General features: G+C 35.1%; 1 protein-coding gene across 1 annotated transcript in view; it reads left to right on the plus strand.

Moving 5' to 3' along the window:
- Positions 1-19,736, plus strand: part of SMARCA1 (SWI/SNF related, matrix associated, actin dependent regulator of chromatin, subfamily a, member 1) — a 31,099-nt gene that overhangs the window by 5,121 nt on the left and 6,242 nt on the right. The window contains exons 4-22 of the mRNA XM_018070723.1: positions 192-292; positions 414-514; positions 806-985; positions 1,585-1,740; positions 1,994-2,125; positions 2,886-2,954; positions 3,711-3,820; positions 4,469-4,695; positions 5,245-5,366; positions 5,700-5,852; positions 7,249-7,381; positions 8,359-8,507; positions 9,117-9,236; positions 10,398-10,508; positions 10,696-10,809; positions 12,699-12,821; positions 14,330-14,462; positions 15,396-15,514; positions 15,714-15,926. Coding sequence (XP_017926212.1) covers positions 192-292; positions 414-514; positions 806-985; positions 1,585-1,740; positions 1,994-2,125; positions 2,886-2,954; positions 3,711-3,820; positions 4,469-4,695; positions 5,245-5,366; positions 5,700-5,852; positions 7,249-7,381; positions 8,359-8,507; positions 9,117-9,236; positions 10,398-10,508; positions 10,696-10,809; positions 12,699-12,821; positions 14,330-14,462; positions 15,396-15,514; positions 15,714-15,926 — 2,566 coding nt within the window. The remainder of the gene's footprint in view (positions 1-191; positions 293-413; positions 515-805; positions 986-1,584; positions 1,741-1,993; positions 2,126-2,885; positions 2,955-3,710; positions 3,821-4,468; positions 4,696-5,244; positions 5,367-5,699; positions 5,853-7,248; positions 7,382-8,358; positions 8,508-9,116; positions 9,237-10,397; positions 10,509-10,695; positions 10,810-12,698; positions 12,822-14,329; positions 14,463-15,395; positions 15,515-15,713; positions 15,927-19,736) is intronic.

Genomic DNA, 19,736 nt, shown 5'->3' on the forward strand with positions numbered 1-19,736 from the left:
ACAAGTCAGTGGGACCAGAGTGGAGCTAGATCAGGTTAAAACAAGACAGTATGGATGAGTGAGGATGTTGGATCCTCAGCACAAATTTTCTTGCTCTGCCAGTCTGTCTGTATTAAGTATTGCAGGCAGAGCCTGCAGTCAGTGTATTGAAATTATTTTGTATAAACATGACTCTTGGGTTCTTCCTTTAGGTACCGTCACCGGCGCACGGAGCAAGAGGAAGATGAAGAGCTGTTGTCCGAGAGTCGGAAAACATCTAATGTGTGTATTCGCTTCGAGGAGTCCCCCTCCTGTAAGTATTGTATCAACACTTCTCCAGTTGCTTTGATGTAATTAAGATCTGAGCAGAACACAATTAAAATGTTCTACTTAGAATTAGTATTTTTCTACTTAGAGGAATCTTACATTTACAGATGTGAAAGGAGGAACTCTAAGAGATTATCAGGTTAGAGGTTTGAACTGGATGATCTCATTGTATGAAAATGGTGTTAATGGCATTCTGGCAGATGAAATGGTAAGCAGTCATCTTTTGGAATTTTTGTGGCAATTATTGAGCAAAATGCAACATTAAAGTGCTTATAGTATTTAATGTATGTGCAGTAGTATGCATCATTCTACAGTAGTTTGATTTTTCAAATCTGAAATTGTAATGCAATGAAAGAAATTTTATTGCAAACGTTTGCTATCCGGTTTGCTTTGAACAACTTAAATGGCAGAATTACATAGCAGGAAAATTGTTCAAAATTATTTCTGTATGGTATTTCACTTCAGCAGGTTTCTTTCCCCCCCCTCTTTGCCAATGCAGGGTCTTGGTAAGACTCTGCAAACAATAGCATTACTAGGCTATCTGAAGCATTACCGAAACATTCCTGGGCCACACATGGTCCTGGTCCCAAAATCAACTCTGCACAACTGGATGAATGAGTTCAAGCGCTGGGTTCCATCGTTACGTGCTGTTTGCCTTATCGGGGATAAAGATGCCAGGGTAAGTGTTGTACAGTTCAAAAATGTTTCCATTATTTTGCAAAAATATCATTTGGGTATGTGGAATTCTCTCTAAGCTAATTACTTTATTACAGTATATTTTAATAATCTCTAACTATATTAATGTTGAAAATGCAAAATGTTATGCTTGTAACTATGAAGAAAAAGTACAAAAGTACATCTTGCAAAACAGAGATGGGGCAGAGGAATGAGGTACTTAAGAAAGAGAAAAGATGAGTGGGTTATGTGAATTGCGTTGAAACACTTCTGTGGATTGTGTCTTTGGACAAGTTAGAGTTTTTTTTCCCTACTGGTTGTATGTACTGTGTTTAAATTACAGAGGAATTATGCTGAAGAGTAAATACTTAATTTTGAATAGGAGATCATTTGTGTTTTGCTTAATCCCAGCTTTCTCTGTGCCTGAAATACAAAGGATTGAAGGGTTTTGTTACAGTATCTTTCAATTACTGAAAAGATGTTTCATAGTCTTTTGTGTGCTAGTTTAGTTCATCAGTAATGTTGGTGGAAAGAGTTTTCACTGAATGTCATATAAATTGTTCATATTTATAAGTGTTTATTAATCCAGTTCTTCTGCTTTAGGCTGCATTTATCCGTGATGTTATGATGCCTGGTGAATGGGATGTTTGTGTTACATCATATGAAATGGTAATTAAAGAGAAATCAGTCTTCAAAAAATTTAACTGGAGGTACCTGGTAATCGATGAAGCCCACAGAATAAAGAATGAGAAGTCTAAGGTAAACTTGAAATTGTTTGATGCTTTGAAATTAGTTCAATACAAAAAGATTCCATCTGATTTGTGCAGATTTTAAGTGTCAGGTGTGGTGTTTTTCAAAATAAAAACCATAAGCTATTGGGTGGTAAATATGAATTTCATGGGTAGCTCACTGTCTCTAAATTTTATTGACATTGTCTTAGGTGTCAGAAACTGATGAAGATTCACTGTGCTTATCTGTACATGGTGATGATAACTATTTGTTGTATTTCTAGCTGTCAGAGATTGTACGTGAGTTCAAGACAACAAATCGATTGCTGCTTACAGGAACTCCTTTACAGAACAACCTCCACGAGCTGTGGGCATTACTCAATTTTCTGTTACCTGATGTCTTCAATTCTGCAGACGTAAGTTGATGTTTGGAAGTACAGTGTTGGTCTTGGTATTTTGATTCCCAGGCTGCTGTCTGTAGAGGAGAAGAATGAACAGCCTAGTAAGAGACATAGGTTGTGGAAAGCCTGGATTCAGGAGAAGCTCTGTGTCTTACCAAACTGTAGACTGCTTTTGCTCTGCCTAGTTAAAACAGCGCATTCTGTTAGTGTAGATAAGGCCTCAGAATAGTAATAGCAAATGTAATATTTTAAATAGTTCAATAATTATGCAAAATTTGGGAAAGAACTGAAGAATTAAGAATGTGAAACATCCAAGTAGGCATAAGCCTTTTTTTGTGTAGAATTTGAGTAACCTTTCTCCTCCTTTACTGTTAATGTTTCCTTATACTTGTATTGCTTGCTTCCATTATTTTTACTCTGTTGTCCATCTCATTACTTAAGGACTCAGGATTCTTTTTCTTTTTTTAACTTCTTGCCCCATCGTTACACAAGCACTGAGGAGAAGGACTTGGACACGGCAGTGATGAGCATGGAATGCTGTTGTAAATGAAGCAGAGTAATAGTATTTTATCTGCAGAGTTATGCAGTTGACTTGAATGTTATAACATGCTGGGGAACAGACATAGCATTGCAGACTGATTTTTCTTTCACTCACAGAAGTCATTTGTCCCAAGATTTATGCCACTCTCAGCTAGAATGAAAGAGAGTCAATATGTGTCTGTTACAAGTACAGATGATAAACTGTTCATACCGATTGTGCTGTTTCTCACCACAGGATTTTGACTCATGGTTCGACACTAAAAATTGTCTCGGTGATCAGAAACTTGTGGAAAGACTTCATGCTGTAAGTAATTAAAGCTGTAATCACATGCCATCGTTAGCATGCACAGTGTAAAAGAGAAAACTGGATTATTTTCCCCTCATCTCAGAGTTGCGAAGATGAACGTGAGGTATTTAGTTCCAGAACTGCCTGGCAGAATTTTCATGAATTAAATATTGGAACTTACTATTGTAGATACCGCTTTTTGTGCCATTACTGTTTGAAGCAGACAAAGTCTGAACATAAAATGTGAAAATGAAGACTTTTGAGATCTTTTTGAAACCACTTATTATCGTGAATGGTATCTGATGCACGTCATGCTAGTCTGAATAAAGGCATGCCTTTACCTTGTTTTACTGTGCATGAGATAAAAGACATTTTTCATCTTACAGTAACAAAACAAATCAGAGAAACTACAACATACATTGCTTATATTTGAAATGTTGGTGTGTTTTGTATATGCTGCTAGTGGAAATGAAACAGAGCTTAGGTTAAAAAGAAATAGATTTTATAAGCTTATGGGTTTGGCCCCTGCTTAGGATAACAACTGGGAAGAATGTGGCAATTCTTACCTAGGGTTGCATATTTATGTGTGAACTTAGTCATTACTGGACAACTCTGTTTTGCAGACTTTAGCAGAATTTTTCTGAAGGAGTCACCATGACAGCAATAGATATTGGTTAGTTCTGAATACATACCACACAACTGAGTCTATTTATTTTGTATTTGAGGCAATCAACTTTATACATTTATCTGTATAAAACCCCTTAATTTGTGTAGGTTTTGAAACCATTTCTATTGCGTCGTATAAAAGGTGAAGTTGAAAAGAGTTTGCCTCCAAAGAAGGAAGTAAAAATTTATCTTGGACTCAGCAAAATGCAGAGAGAATGGTGAGTTATTTACATCATAGTAAGATTCTTTTCTGATACACACATTGATGTTATTTTTCTTCTTATAATTGAGTGTTAAGAAAGAGAAACCTGTATTTGAGGCTTTTTTAAAAAATGCACAAGTTAAAAAGAACTCAGGAAGGCCAATGAAAAGAGCTGGGAGGAAGAAAGCAGAATTGTTTTTCCTTCCTTAAGTTTGTTTGAAAGAACATGTGCCTCCTAAGCTTCCTCCTTTGATTCAAGTATGTATGCACCAGTAAAAATCTCACCTGAAATTAAAATAAAACTTTGAGGAGCTACATATCCAGAAAAAATGTGAGGAAAAGGAGGCAGATCAGTGTAGCAGCTTCTGTCAAATAAGTGATATATTTAATTCACTGTGTACTACTGAAGTGAAAGATAACCCAGTAAATGACAGATCACTGTCGCTTGCAAACAGATTGCCTTTCATGTTTAGGTATGGATTTATAAATTCTTATTAGTCAGACGTTTTTTGCCAAGTTTAATAATAATATAGCTCATTGTTATATAAACAAAGCAAACTCCTGCGTCCAGAAATAAGTAATTGGGATATTGCAGGGTTTCATGCATGTTTTGAATGTCAAATACAGACCTGAGAGTTTTTCAAAGTTGCCTTTAAAACTTCAGGTATACAAGGATCCTGATGAAAGATATTGATATCCTGAATTCAGCTGGGAAGATGGATAAGATGCGTCTGCTGAATATTCTGATGCAGCTGCGGAAGTGCTGTAACCATCCTTACCTGTTTGATGGTGCTGAGCCAGGCCCTCCCTACACCACTGACACGCATCTCATCACCAACAGTGGTAAAATGTTAGTGCTGGATAAACTGCTGGCAAAACTCAGAGAGCAGGGTGAGTACTGGTTATGGACAGCAGTGATCTGAGTGCTCGTTGTAAGCACTACCTTTCAAAAAGAGCGTAGGTTCATTCTTGTCTTCCCTCCACTGAGAAGGCATTCATTACTTTGTGAGGTTTTGTTGAAAATTAATTTTCTGTAGATCTGAGCACATGGAGGGAAAGAAGTCTTACAGAAATGATGAGTAAGACTAAAAATTTGGAGAAGCAGAAAGAAAGGAAAAAGGAAGCTCTACTCTTCCTTTCTTGAAGAAAATTTCCAATGAGAAGATTAGTTTGTCTGTGCACATCAGTTGTTACCTAATTATCTTACGATGGTTTGAAGTGTTCTGTTTCTTTGGTTGTGTGTTTCTCCTGTATAATTTATCAAATAATTTGCCTTGAGTAGTTAGATCAATACCAGAAAAGTAACTTCAGAAGAGAGATGTGAGTTAGACATAGTACAGAATATTTCACATAGATTCTCAGTCATGCTCTATATTAGCTCTGTGATAAGATTAATGTGAAAACATAAAACCAACAACAAAACCTTCTGTATTCTGTCAGGTTCAAGAGTTCTCCTTTTCAGTCAGATGACTCGCTTGCTGGATATTTTGGAAGACTATTGCATGTGGCGTGGATATGAATACTGCAGACTTGATGGACAGACACCACATGAAGAAAGAGAGGTATATAAACAAGAAATTAGTTTGGTTTTATGTATTAGATTATTAAGAAGTTATTATTTACATATTTATGGATAGCTACATAATTTTTTAAGGTAAAGCAAAAATGCTACACTTTTTAAAAGGCTGCCAAGGGCATATCCTATGAAAAATAGAATATATTGTGGACCCAATATGGATATTTCCACTTGTGCAAATCTACAGTTTCTTACTTGGATAATTTTTTTAATATGAAAATTGAGTAAATTTAAAAGAAATTTTATTGAAAAGCCACCAACAGTTTGGAAACTTTTTTGAAAGATCTGGTACTAAATCGACACCACATTTTTTTTTTAGGAAGCAATAGACACATTTAACGCTCCCAACAGCAGTAAATTCATTTTCATGCTGAGTACCAGAGCTGGAGGTCTTGGAATTAATTTGGCAACTGCTGATGTGGTTATTCTCTATGATTCAGACTGGAACCCTCAAGTAGATCTGCAAGCCATGGTGAGTTGACTCCCTAATACATGTTCGTTTGTTGAAGTTGTCAATGTTCTGTTTTGTACAACTCTTTTCAAAACTCACATTTTTGTTATTTTTCTTTACTTTTTGTATACACAAGACAGTACCAAGAAACTGAGGAATTGAATGAAAAGGCATGAATAGAATTTGTGGAAGTAACTGTAGGTTTTTGTCTGAATTATTTTCATAATGACAGATTACTTCTATTGAAATACTGTATCAATATTGTTTATAGAATCATTCTAATATCTGTCTTTCCAGAAAAGAACAGTAAGTGAATAACAGAGGACTGTTTCCAAAATAAATGATTAAAAGCATGCAACCTTATATTTCTCTTATTTGGAAAATTTATGCTTTTGCAACCCACCTTGTTTCTGCATAAGCATAAAATCATTCAGTGGTGATGCTGGGGAAAAAAAAGTTATCTTTGGGTAAAACATACTAAAATCTTCTCTTTCTGAGTGCTGAATGTAAAAAAAATAGTCTGTAATTTGTTTCATGTGGAATAAAAATCACATGATCCTTCTTGCGTGATTGGGAGGGTGGGTATTTGTTCAGTGGTTTATAATATTTAATTTTTTTTTAAATGCACTTAAACTCATCAAATATTTCATGTGAATAGCTCATCCTTTTGATATGCATGCTGACTGCCAATAGTAGACCAACTTCCTGGAAGCTGATGAGTGTGATTTGTGAACTTCAGTAGGGTTTTCAGGAAGAAATGAATATTATGCAGGAGAGTATAAGACTTAACAGATCATTTTTTAAGGACAGTCAGAAAATCCTGGTACCCACAGCTTGAAGGATAGTTGTTTAACTTTTTTATTTAAGATGACAAAATATTTTTGTTCATATTTTCCAGAGAGGATAAACACAAGTTTGTCACAAACACAAATATAGTGTGTCAGTTATAAAGCTCATACTCTGTGTGTTGTACTTGTGCTGTGTCAGCTGCATGTTGATGATTTAACATAGCTGGCTTAGGACAAGTACAGTATTAAACCTGTGGCTGCAGGAACTTTGCCCAAGGAATCAATATGCTCAAGCCAGGGATGCCAGAGTTTCATTACCTGTGTCAAGTGAGAGGATTAGTTTGAAAGCAGTGCAAATGTGTGTGTGTACTGTTGTATCCCCACTTCCCAGCTGCAGTCTAGACAGACATTAAGATGAATTTAGTGCTACAGAATGACTCAAACATAAACACTGTAACAGCCAGGTATAGGTAAATATTACTACACTGGTTTTACATTTTTGTATGCTCTTGAATAGTAGGTGAGGAAGCAAGAAGTACATGCTAGTCTGAGTCTGCTGTTTCTGCAAGCTAACTGTGTATTGCTTGTGAGTTCTTGTTGCTGAACACTCATTGATTTGTGTTTGTTAGGACCGTGCGCATCGTATTGGTCAAAAGAAACCAGTACGGGTGTTCCGACTTATCACTGATAATACTGTTGAAGAGAGGATTGTAGAAAGAGCTGAAATAAAACTGAGGCTGGACTCTATAGTTATACAACAAGGTATCAACTGCTATATATGTTTGTCTGCAACAGAATTGTTCAGTCCCTTAAAGTATGGTTAAATGGCTGTACAAATGTACAGTGTTAGAGAAAGCAGGCCTTATGTATAATAGCAGTGTACTAAATCAACCCAAGAAACTCTAATGTATACGTTATTCACTTGTTCAGCTGAATTATTTTAAATTCTATTTCCTGAAAAATGTGGATGTAGACTTATATTAAGAGTCTAAATGAGAAAAGTAAACTACAACTGAATAGATGTTACTTGGATTTGTGATGTATTAAAAATGAGGAAAAAAAAAAAAAGATATGTTCCATGGCAGATAAAATAATTATATACATATGCTTCTTACCACAAAAGAATTGACTGAACATTAAAACTGCTTTGTGTATCTTTGTTTAGAAACTCTTGGAAGAATAGTTTGTCAAAAACTAAGGTGCCCAAGCTAAGTTTTGAAGGTTACTTGTATTTCCTCGAGGGTGGGCTACTGAAAGGATAATGGTCAAAATATTGATAGCATGTTGAAGAGATGAGATAGGATAAGTGAAATTTTGGGACAGCAATTCAAATTTTGGCAAAAATATTCAGAAATTTGGATTGAAATCAGTGAAGTGAGTGTTAAAGATATCAAATACTTATTAATGGTTATTACAGAATACTTTGTCATTTTTTATCCTGAAAAAAGATTGTGATCTTAAAAGTTGAGCTTTGTAAGAATAAGATCTTAAATGTAAAATTTGGATTATCTGAATGTGAAACGTTTTTGTTATGGCTTGATTTAAAGTAGTTGTTTTGTTATTTTCCCTGAAGTTCTTGATTTCCATTTATTGTCATCTCCAGTGAAATGTAATTTTTCTGTATGGTTGTTCTGTTTTTCCTTTCTTGTTCTGTCAGTGAACTAAAAAAATCCACTGTTTGCATGGTCCTACTAGACCACCTGCAATTATAACTTTCAACACATTTCTTCTAATTTTAGGGAGGCTCATAGACCAACAGTCCAACAAACTGGCAAAAGATGAAATGCTGCAGATGATCCGCCACGGAGCCACTCATGTTTTTGCTTCCAAAGATAGTGAGCTGACAGAAGAAGATATAACGACTATTTTAGAAAGAGGTGAAAAGAAGGTTAGAGAACAGTTTTGTATGGAATTCAAAATGTATCAAACACGAAATATATGTGTACAAAATTGAAATGGGATCTGGTGATGTAAATTTATTTTTATGCCAAATTTTTACTATTTGTACATGTTTTAAATCATATGAAAGTTTTGAGGGAGTCGAGTTGTAATTATTTTCAAGGTTCAGACTGTGTGCATCGTGTCTTAAGCACGGTTTATTTTGTGGCCTTTTAAAAAAATGTAAATTTAATGCCAACAATTCTAATAGACACAAAATCTTTATGGAACTTCATTAGGGATTAGATAGCTCTGTGCAAAAATGAACTGCCATTTCAACTCCAAGGAGTTGGGCATAAATTTAATTTAAATTTAGAAGTTAAATCCTATAGTTGTAGGACTACATCCCAGCATAATAAATTTAGCTTAATGGAGAGTCTTGGAGTCAAATTGTTCTAAATTGAAAAGCACAATGGGCATCTCTCTTTACAAGAAAATGTAAGTAAAAGTTTAAAGCAGAAAGAGACATTGTGAATGTTGCAGTAATGATGAAAGCTGTATTTTTCAGGAAAGATAAAATAGCTTAAGTGAGCCTAAAAGTATCTTCCTCTCTTTTTAGACAGCTGAAATGAATGAACGGTTGCAGAAAATGGGGGAGAGCTCCTTGCGAAATTTCACTATGGACACAGAGATGAGCTTATACAACTTCGAAGGTGAAGATTACAGAGAAAAGCAAAAGGTAATTTTTCTTAGTCTTTAAGACTTAAGTTGAGAGGTGCAAGTATAAAGGCCATACTATAAATGTTATGGCTATGAAGGTTATTCTGGAGAAGTTAGGAGCTATTGAAAAACTCACTCAGCTCTGCAAAAGCGTCAATATTCTTTAAATATCATTTTTTTAAAATTAGCTCTCAGGTCCACTGATCTTTTTCATGGTAAAATCTGATAATATTGCTCAAATTTTATCCTTTCTGCAGCAAAAGTACTATGTTGCATCCTACTATACTGCTGCATTCAGCTTTATTTTACTGTCACATATCTGAGGGGGAAGACCAGGCCTGATTCTGTGTGTGGATCTTGGACTTTAGTCTCGTTTTGCAGTGAAAGTTTTAGTCACAAGCATTAATGTGCACTGTTTGTACACTGATTTACATAGTAATAGAAGGATCATCCAAACAAATAGGTAGTGCTCAGTCCCACAATGTTCCCTTTGTGTCTCTTTGTTTTTTGTGGGATGTATGGAGAAGATATCCTGAAGGTCTTACCTGGAATCAGATATGTGAATTATTATTTGTTAACTACAAAATGCCCTTCTAGCCCAGGTTTCTTATCAATTTTGAAGAAACATTTAGAAAAATAAATTGTTTAACGAGAATATAGTGCAGTGTGTGCGTAAGGTTCTTTCTTCATGTTGATAATTTCATTACAAGAAGTAAGTTAAATACAGCATAGTCTTGAAATACACTTAAGTAACTTCAAGTGATTCAGTTAAGATTAATCTACTTTTAATGGATTTTTTGTCTATGTTATAGCCTCTGTAGATGGAGAAGCAATTTATTCACTTCACAAGAAATTAGAGTATTCAGAGCCCAAGTCCCCAGTCCTTCCATTGTGTTTTGGTAGATGGAATCGCAACCTTACTCAGGTGTCTGACACACCTAGAATACTGTAAAAGGATCTACTCTTGCTACTCCACTGCCTTGCTTGTGTATTATCTTGAATGTGTTAATCAACTGTAATTTCTAGCTTATTTTTGAACTCTGTTGTAGTACCCAAGTCATTGAGCATTTGCTATGCAAAAATACATTCCTGTTTTGTACTGCCACTTCAGTCATTGTTCCTGTGACTTTAGGAAAGCATAAAGCTACTTAAATACCTTTTTATTCTAATCTGTGTGTAGCTGAGCATGATGGAATGGATTGAACCTCCAAAAAGAGAACGCAAAGCTAATTATGCAGTTGATGCTTATTTCAGAGAAGCCCTACGTGTTAGTGAACCAAAAGTCCCAAAGGTAAGAAGTTGGCAAGTATGGAAGACTTTTTATGTTGATCTTTTGCTACTCCTCTCCCATGTTGTATCCTGTGCTCTCACCCTCTGTATTTACAAAGTGATAGGTTGCCACTGCTGCTGAATTATTAGAATGTATTTGCACAGAAGTCAAGCTTATATAATGCTGATGTATCTGTGTATTTTTGAAGGCTCCACGACCTCCAAAACAACCAAATATTCAGGATTTTCAGTTTTTCCCACCACGGTTATTTGAACTTCTGGAAAAAGAAATTCTGTATTATCGTAAGACTATAGGATATAAGGTAATGTTGTTTTTTTTTTTTTTCTCTTCAAACCAGTGAAATGTATTTGTATTCCTTGTTGCAGATTTATTGCAACTTAAAACCTCTATTCCCCTGTTTCTGTTCCACTGTGGAGCAGAAAAAGTAATCTGTAATTCTTTTCTTCACTCCAGATTTCATATCTGTGTAGCTTTGTGTTTTGTGGTGGGTTCCTAACAATAAAATAGAGTAGAAAAAGTCGAGACAGTTGTGATGCTTCAAATACTCAAACCCAAAAGTGTGATATGTGGTCTAGCTGAGAAATATAAGGTCACCTTCCAGAGTATGACTTTTTTTGTTAAAGCTTTTGTATATCTTATGCAGAAAGTAACTTAAGATAATACTGTCTTTGTGTTGATATGAAGGTAAGTGAACTGATAATGATTTTCCTTTGATTTTGCTGGGATATAAAGGGTTTAAAGATGTGGAGAAGTCTGAATGTATTAATACTACAAAAAGGAAACCAAACAACAGACTTCTCTTTTTTTCTTTTCTTTTTAGTTCCTACTATGCCTTAGTTGAATTTCTCCCTCTTCCCTGCTGACGTTACTGGACAAGTAGTGAACTCAGATTCTGTTTTAATGTTGATTATCTTTACTTCCACCGGTATTGACTGAGTAAATCAAGTGGATCCCCTACTAGACATGTCTGTAACTTGCTTTAAAAAACCCCAAGTTTCATGGCAGGTTTCAGCAAGTAGAAATCACCTATAAAATGTGTTGGAAAACATAAACTTGTCATACAAAGCAACAGATAGAAAATTGGTGTTGCCTAAAAGTAGAATTAAAATTAGCAAAATTGTATTTTTAAGAAAAAACAGAAGGTGTCTCAGAATCTAGTTTGAAGCAAAGAGAATTTATATGGATGACAGGATAGAATTAAGCTAAGCATTAAAAGGAGTATAATTAGCTCAGGGAAAGAATTTATTCCATTAATGATCCAACAATGAAGGATGAGAGAATTGCTAATGTTGACAATATGTATGAAAACAGAGAGGTTTCCAGCCCTGTTAGTGAAACCTGTCAGACTGGATAGGTTAAACATGAATACTTGTTATCTTAAAAAGTTAGTGTAACTGTTTACTGGTGGTGAAAGTGATAAATATGATTAAATTTGTCCTTTGAAATGGAACTTTGCTTCTGATGAGACTTTATTATTAAAACTGAAAACTGCCATAAACAGTATCAGAAGGTATGAAATAGGTAGGAACTAAGCTTTATGTGTCAGTCTTAATTTAAACCATCAAAGTCAAGAAAATTTCTTAGATATTAAAAACAGCTAAACAGCTCTTAACTTACATATTTTTGCAGCAAAAGGCAATAGTTCTACAAAATCTTTACTGGACTTGTTTGCTGTTGAGTGTAGTGGAATTGCAATACACAGCTTAAAGGCCATGAATATTAAATGGGTCAGAGTGGAAAGAGATGAAATGTTGCTTGGCCTTGTTTACCTCGTGTTGTCTGTCTGGTCCTTACTTTGGCTCTGTGCATAATTTCATAGGAAACCTGGCAGAACTTAGGATTTCACTGTAGTTATACAGCATTTTAAACCATTGGATGTGGGAGAGCAGATCCTTAGCTGATGAAAAGTACCACTGAGATCAGTGAATTGCGACAGCTTACGTGAGGTGGGGCTCTGCCCCTCACAATACCCTTAAATAGTTGTTTGTGGAAGTGGTGAGTACAGGGCATAACAAATTTTATAAAAGACATTTGACAAAATCTAGTCCTATTTTTGAGAGGAAGGGTTTAAGCAATAAGATTTGATCTAGCTAAAACACATTTGGTAACTTGTACAGATCAGTACTTTTAAAATACAGTCTTTGAAATAAGTATTGCTGCACTACTGCTTTCTGATACCCCTGATTTTAGGTCCCCAGGAATCCTGATCTTCCAAATGCAGCTCAAGTACAAAAGGAGGAACAAAAGAAGATAGATGAGTCTATGCCTCTGAATACTGAGGAAACTGAAGAGAAAGAAAAACTTCTCACACAGGTAAAATAGAAAGAACTGAAGTATTTCATCATGTGTTTTTACTATGATGGAAAGTAAGTACTAAAAGCTACACTGATGTTGTTGAAAGAAGAAAGTACATAACATGTAATGATTTTCCTTGGTTTTGCTTTGAGGGACCTTTCCTGCCCTTGAACAAATTTACTATTTCCTTGAATGTCCTTGAATGTTTCTGAGGCCAGAACTTGTATAGTAGATGCACTACCCAGCAGTACCTGCAGAAACCCAATCAGCAGGTTTCTCCTGTATACATATAGCTTGCATGGATTTTTTTTAATCAAAAAAGGTTTGAATCAAGACAAACCTCTATCAACATAGATGGTGTTTATGCAGATGTCTAAGGCACATCACATCTATTAATTCTGTCCTGCTTGAGTTGTTAGGCATGTTCTTTTTCTACTGGGACTGAATTCCTGTCCCTGGCTAGTTCTTGCCCTATTGGATGGTCATCCTGCTGAGTAGGCTTATTAGAAGTTGATTGTTACAGAGAAAGGTGTATCTCAAAGTAACAGGATTTTTTGATTCAGAAGAAAGAAATAGTGTACCTTGGAAGAAAATTGCAAGGTCACAATTTCACTACTAATTTCACCTGTGTATAGCAGAGGAAATATTTAAACTGGTGCTGATATGCATATCAGTACTGCTATTAATGATTAAAAGGAAATACTTGTATTGTGTACATTATACTAGTTCTAAAGACGCTGCCCAATTGTGGAGTGAATTTATTCAGCTGCAGAACTGACAGAGTTCCTTGTAAATATATTTCTGTGATGAAAGAAACTCAGTGCACTACAGATTACTGCTCAGGCATGTGATTGTCTTGTTTGTTCTTGGTGTTTTCTCCTTTTCCTGTCTTTAAATTGTAACGTCTCTTTCTTGGATGATGTTTTTGTGCATTGCATCTTGCTTTACTTGTTCAGTTTTGGATTGATTTCTTTGGTACATAACAAATTCTCTGTTTGACAGTGCTATAGAGTTTCCATTTGATTGCATCTTTTTGGACTAGAGATCATTTCTTGACATACTTATGCTTTCATCCAACTGTTTGTCTGGTACCAGGTTTGTAAATGTCTGAAGTAGGAGCTCTTGCTTTAGATACTTGCAGTGCTCTAAGAACTTGTAATGACATTGCATTGCTCACCCTGTACTCCTCAGATATGTGTTTCTTGTATCTGCTGAAAGGTGACTGTCATTGAGCTTGTTTCTTTGGAGAAATATCACAAAAACTTTAAAAAGAGAGGGTAAAAACCTCTTACTAATGCATGTGGACTCCTGCCAAAAAAAAAACCTCTTTAGACTTTTAATGATTCAGTAATAAGCCCCTGGATAATGTGAGTTTATGGAAATCCTGGAACACCATTAGCCACTGTAATTACATGATGTGTCAGAGCCATTGCCAGGCAGAGCAAATGGTACATACATAAGTCAAAATTCTGCAAAATGTTTCCCTTCTTTCCAGTAATGCCTTCTTGATCTGTTGCTGCTTGCAGGGTTTTACAAACTGGAATAAAAGAGATTTTAACCAGTTTATTAAAGCTAATGAGAAATACGGGCGTGACGATATAGACAATATTGCCCGTGAGGTGGAAGGAAAGTCACCTGAGGAGGTCATTGAGTATTCAGGTTTGTGATGTTTTGAAATGTATTTCTTAATCACACAGTATTACCATCATTTTTGCTACATGTTCTTTTAAAATGCAGAATTTATACGTGTGTAAGATTTTTTTTTTTACAGTATACAGTGTTTTTTTCAAAAGACTTAATTCTGTTAAAAAGGTTGATTTTTCAGGATATAAAAAACACCTGCAGCTACCTTCATCCCTCCTTAGTCAAAATTTAGAATTATACATGGTTAATTTACGTTGACAACGTGGACCTGTGGAATTGTAAAGTTGCCTTGTAGTGCCAATGTGATTCTTTATGCTGTGTCTCTGCTATTTTAGCTGGTACACCATATCTTTGTCTTTTGTATTTACAAAATGCTTTTTAATTTGTACAGATTTCTTCCTCTTTCATTCTTGGATGAACACCATAAAATTTAGCTTTACAATATTCTTCTTACAGTTAAAAAGGAAGAGCTCCAGAAGAGTTCCCTTCAAAGCATTGAGTTTATTTTGGATTGGCTAAAAGTTGTCACTGTAGAAACCACAGTTTACTAGCTTTTATAACATACAGACTAAGTAGTCTCTGCCCATAGAGATAACTAGTGAAAACAAAAATAGTAATGTGTTTTACTGCTACACCAGTGGCTCTAACCTGTTTCACTACTGTTATGGAAAGCAGTACTTAAAAATGACTACAGTTAATTATATTGAATGTAAAATTTGTTAGAAATTTTTACTAAACCTTTTCTTAGAGTTAACTTTTAAGGATACTGAATAAAGGGTCTGTGCAAGTTTTTTGACTAGCATAGTAAACTGGGAGAGCATTAGCACATCTTTTAAGATTTAATGGAACCATAAGCTACATTCTTTTTTTACCTGAGTGCCTTAACTGAGTAAAGTAGTAAGAGCAGAGTAAAAGGTTACATTCAACAATTTTGTTTTGTGTTTTCAGCTGTTTTCTGGGAACGTTGTAATGAACTACAGGACATTGAGAGGATTATGGCTCAAATTGAACGAGGAGAGGCAAGAATTCAACGGAGGATCAGTATCAAGAAAGCCCTCGATGCCAAAGTAATCACTCCAGGTTTTTTTGTTTTCTGCAGCTGACTCCTTTCAAATTCCTTCAGAAGAGGAATAGTTGGGGATGGGAGTTCTGTATTCCTTTATATCCTATGTAGTATTCCATCTGTCAGTGATCTATGCTAATATGTAATAAATCCTTGATGTAATAGTGTATGTTTATTATTCCTCATTTTTGTTTTGCATTCAGATTGCAAGGTATAAAGCACCTTTTCATCAACTGCGTATTCAGTATGGAACAAACAAAGGGAAAAATTACACAGAAGAAGAAGACAGATTTTTGATATGTATGTTGCACAAGATGGGCTTTGACAAAGAAAATGTGTACGAGGAGCTGAGGCAGTGTGTGCGCAACGCGCCTCAGTTCAGGTTCGACTGGTTCATCAAATCCAGAACTGCCATGGTGGGTATCACTTACATGGACAAGGCATTGTATGAAATATCTTGTTCCCTCTTTTTTAAGCACCATCACATAAAATTTGGATTTGTGCTTGAACTTTGATGTCGAGGAAACAAGTGCTATAAGAATAACTTTGGTTTTCATTTTCATTTCTTTTTTTTTTTATAAAGTAACCTTTTCCCTTAGTGCAGCAAACAACACAGTACAACTGGAACAAACAGATTAGAAAACCTGCCAAGCTGAAGTCCCATGTTACCCAAAGGGATTAATGCAGAGGTAGACTAAACTTACAAATATCCTTGTTAGTTTATTGCAGACTTGAATGTTTTATCGAACAATGTCTCTTAAAATATGACTTTTTTAGAATTGTTGGACAATATTAAAGACCAAAACCATCTAAATTATATACTTGGAGAAAAGAATAGCTTTTCTAATGTAGTATTTAATTTCTAAAAGTCTGAAGAATGTTAGTGATTCACATAGGAATTAATCATTGAAACTATGGGTTTAAAATGCACTCTGTAGTTGTGAATGTGGATTATCACATGAAAGTGCTTAAATTTCTTTAGGTATACTTTTCTGAAGATTTTATTCGTACTTAAGGAATATAATGCAATTTCAACAGAAAGTAGACTAGTACTCTGAATTTCAGATTTTTTTTCCCTTTGTCATAAGAGCAGAACCATTAATTTTTAATTTAGTCATTAGGTGGGAATTGATAACACTAACAGAAACTTTGGTGGTTGCAAATAAGAAGCTATGTAGGTACCAATATCAGAATATTGGAACTCTTTCAATTACTAAAAACTGTTAGCTTTGCCCTGGGATTTTTGTTTAGCCCTCCCCTGACTCAGTTCCTTTTCTTTATGAGTAAAATTTGTGAATCAGTTCACCTTATGTAAGAAACACAAACGCGTTTTCACATGAACGTGTTTAAATAGGAAAAATGTACTTCCAAATTTTTCTGTAATACTAGAAATAACTTAATCTTGCAATGAGTGAGAGCTGTAATACTTCTCTGTCTGCTTGAATAGAAAATCGTATTGGTTGTGGCTGATACAAGAGACTGGAGCTCCCTGTCCTTTATACAGCTGTTGTAGATTCTCCCCATTGTCTTGTAAACAAATTTTCAATTAAATGCTGTGCTGCAGTCATATAACTTAAATGTCATTTTGTATAGAAATCTGGATTTTTTAGTAGTTTAGTCTAGCATTTGCAGAGCCACTGTGCATTGTTGTTTACTGACTTAATTTTCTGGCCTCAGGATTTGTTTATAAAATGTTCTTTCAGAGTTCTGGGTACTGTACTAAGAATAAATAAAACATAAGATAAAATATTTAAAATGTGTATTTGAACAGGTGGGTATATTTGCTTCTCCCAGTACTGCTTGTAATTATGCAATACAATTTCTGCTTGATATTTCAGCAATTAAAGTGTTTCTGGATAGTGCAGCAGTTAGCCCTTAATTAAAAAGAATTACAAGCATTACTTACTAAAATGTCTGTTTGAAGAAATACTGGATTTTAAAATTATGTCCATAAAGAGAGAAGCCTCCAATATTTAGTCCATTAAGAAGTTTCTTTTAAGTTGTCTATGCAGGAATTCACTGAAGTAAATCATAGAGATGGGTACTAGAAATTAAAAATGTAGCTTGGCTTTTAATATTGGTTGATATATAGTTGTCAGGGGTGGAGTTAAATATGCAATTTAAATCTCCTTGCAGATCCTTATGTTCAGTGCACTTTTCTTTTTAAAGGGGATAGAAATAATTTGCTCAAGTGTAGAAATAAGTTCCGTGGTTTCTAATGCTGAAATTGAGGCACTGGGAATATGGTGAATCTTCTGGCTTAGGTTTTCTCTTAAAATTCCATCCATTAGTATTAATATTTTTAGTTTTTCTGCTATCACACAGCTGAAAAATAATGTTATGAGAATACAAAGCTAAAGCAATCTTTCGTTTTCAGTGCGCATTTAATTTTCTTAAATGTTTTAAATTGTCATGCTATGTATGGTTTAGTAGTTTATAACTGCAAATCACTGATATAATCTATGTATTCTAATATCCAGACATTTGTGGGGGGATTAATTTCTATGGGTCCATTTTACACTAGTTTGGGGATTTTTTTTTTTGGTAAAGAAATGTGCTGGAAAAATCACAATACCAAGGATAATGAACCAAATATAAATACAAATATTTATAGAAGAGTAAATAAGTTTAGTGAAAGTGGAGAAGACTTCTTAGAATGCTGAAATTCACGTGATCATTTAAGCTGATATGAAATGAGATAGAAAGGGCAGCATAATTCTGAAAAAGACTTGGCAGGCTCTTTGAGAAAACTTTGTGTCCTAACCACTAGATGTCTCTTGAATTCCATACAAATAGCTAATTTATCTTCCATCTTATTACTTCTGTTTCTTCTCCTGAAGATTTCTCTTTGAAAAACAAATTCTGCTTCGTTTATTTATTCCAAAATCAGATGGTTTACCCAAAATGTAAGGTTTCAAAGAGATCACGAGTGCCTAAGATTGTAGGGTTTCTTCCTTTTTAAATTGAGCACAGTTCTTTTTTGTTCTTTTATTTCTGTCCGTGCAGGAAGAATGCAAAATATCATGGCAGTAGTGAAGCAGGTATCTGTTCTCTGAAGTCATAAATTATGCATATTCTTTTTTACCTTTCTGCAAACCCTACCTAACATAAGACAAATGACTCATTTGTAAATACAGGAATATCCAGACCTGTGGATAAAGCTTTGCTCCCAGGTCAGCATCTCTGCCTTCACTCATGCGGAAGGTGATGGTTCAGTGCTCCCATCTTATTTATTGCAATACTGGTCTTTATAGCTATGAAGGGGTGAGCAAAGTACATCTTATCTCTTTCCATTCTAAAGAGAAAAGTATCAGGCCACAGAGAATAAAAACTCATCTCTAAAAGTGCAAGGCATTTTAAATAAGCGTATTTTTGTAGTAATGAAATGGAATGGAGCAGTCCACATTGAAATTTCAGCTGCTCAGTGCAGGATTTCTCATGCAGATTCTTTCTGATGGCAGGTGTAAAGAAACCTGTGTGCATGTCACATCTTACTGTCAACTGCCTCTGTGATATTCCAGAGAAAATTGTTCTTGAGTCCATCCTCTGTCCACAGCAGATGTTTTGGAGTAGTGGTCCATCTGGAAATTCTAACCATGAACCTGTACACTTTAATAAATCTATGTATTTATGCAAACATTTTCCCCCAGGAAAGAGGAGGATTTTTCTGAATGCCTTGAGCAAATGGATCAAGGTTATTTCTTAATCCTTTCTGTTTAGTTGCTTGTCTTGAATTTAACACAAACCAGTTTCTCATACACTAGTAAAAATCATGCTGGTTGTTGTTATTAACCAGCTTGTCATCACTCTTTGCCCCAGCTCCTGAGTGCAATGTACACAAATTTAATTGATATAAAATACTTCTGTCATATTGACAATCATCTTTCTATTTCTATTACTTTTTATTGTCTGTATTCATCTGTAGAGTGTAGGATTTTGGGACAGAGGCTCTCTTTTGTTCTGTTTGGCGATGCAATGTATGTTGGGATGGCTTGCACTCAAGTTTACTCAGACTTATTGCCTTTTTGTCTAAAAGCTGTTGTTTGGGTGGAATTTGGGAGGTTTCATTAGTTGAAGTGAGAGTATTTTAGCTTCAGCAAGACTGCCACATTCCAGGGCACAAGCATGGCACCCTAATTTGTGGTTTAGCCTGTACTGGTGGGTGTGGGGTTACTTTTACATGCATGTGATAGAAAAGACTTACTGTAATACTCATTTTGTGAGGC

This window comes from Manacus vitellinus, unplaced genomic scaffold (assembly GCF_001715985.3).
Source record: "Manacus vitellinus isolate BGI_N305 unplaced genomic scaffold, ASM171598v3 scaffold_19_pilon, whole genome shotgun sequence".
Lineage (NCBI taxonomy): Eukaryota > Metazoa > Chordata > Aves > Passeriformes > Pipridae > Manacus > Manacus vitellinus.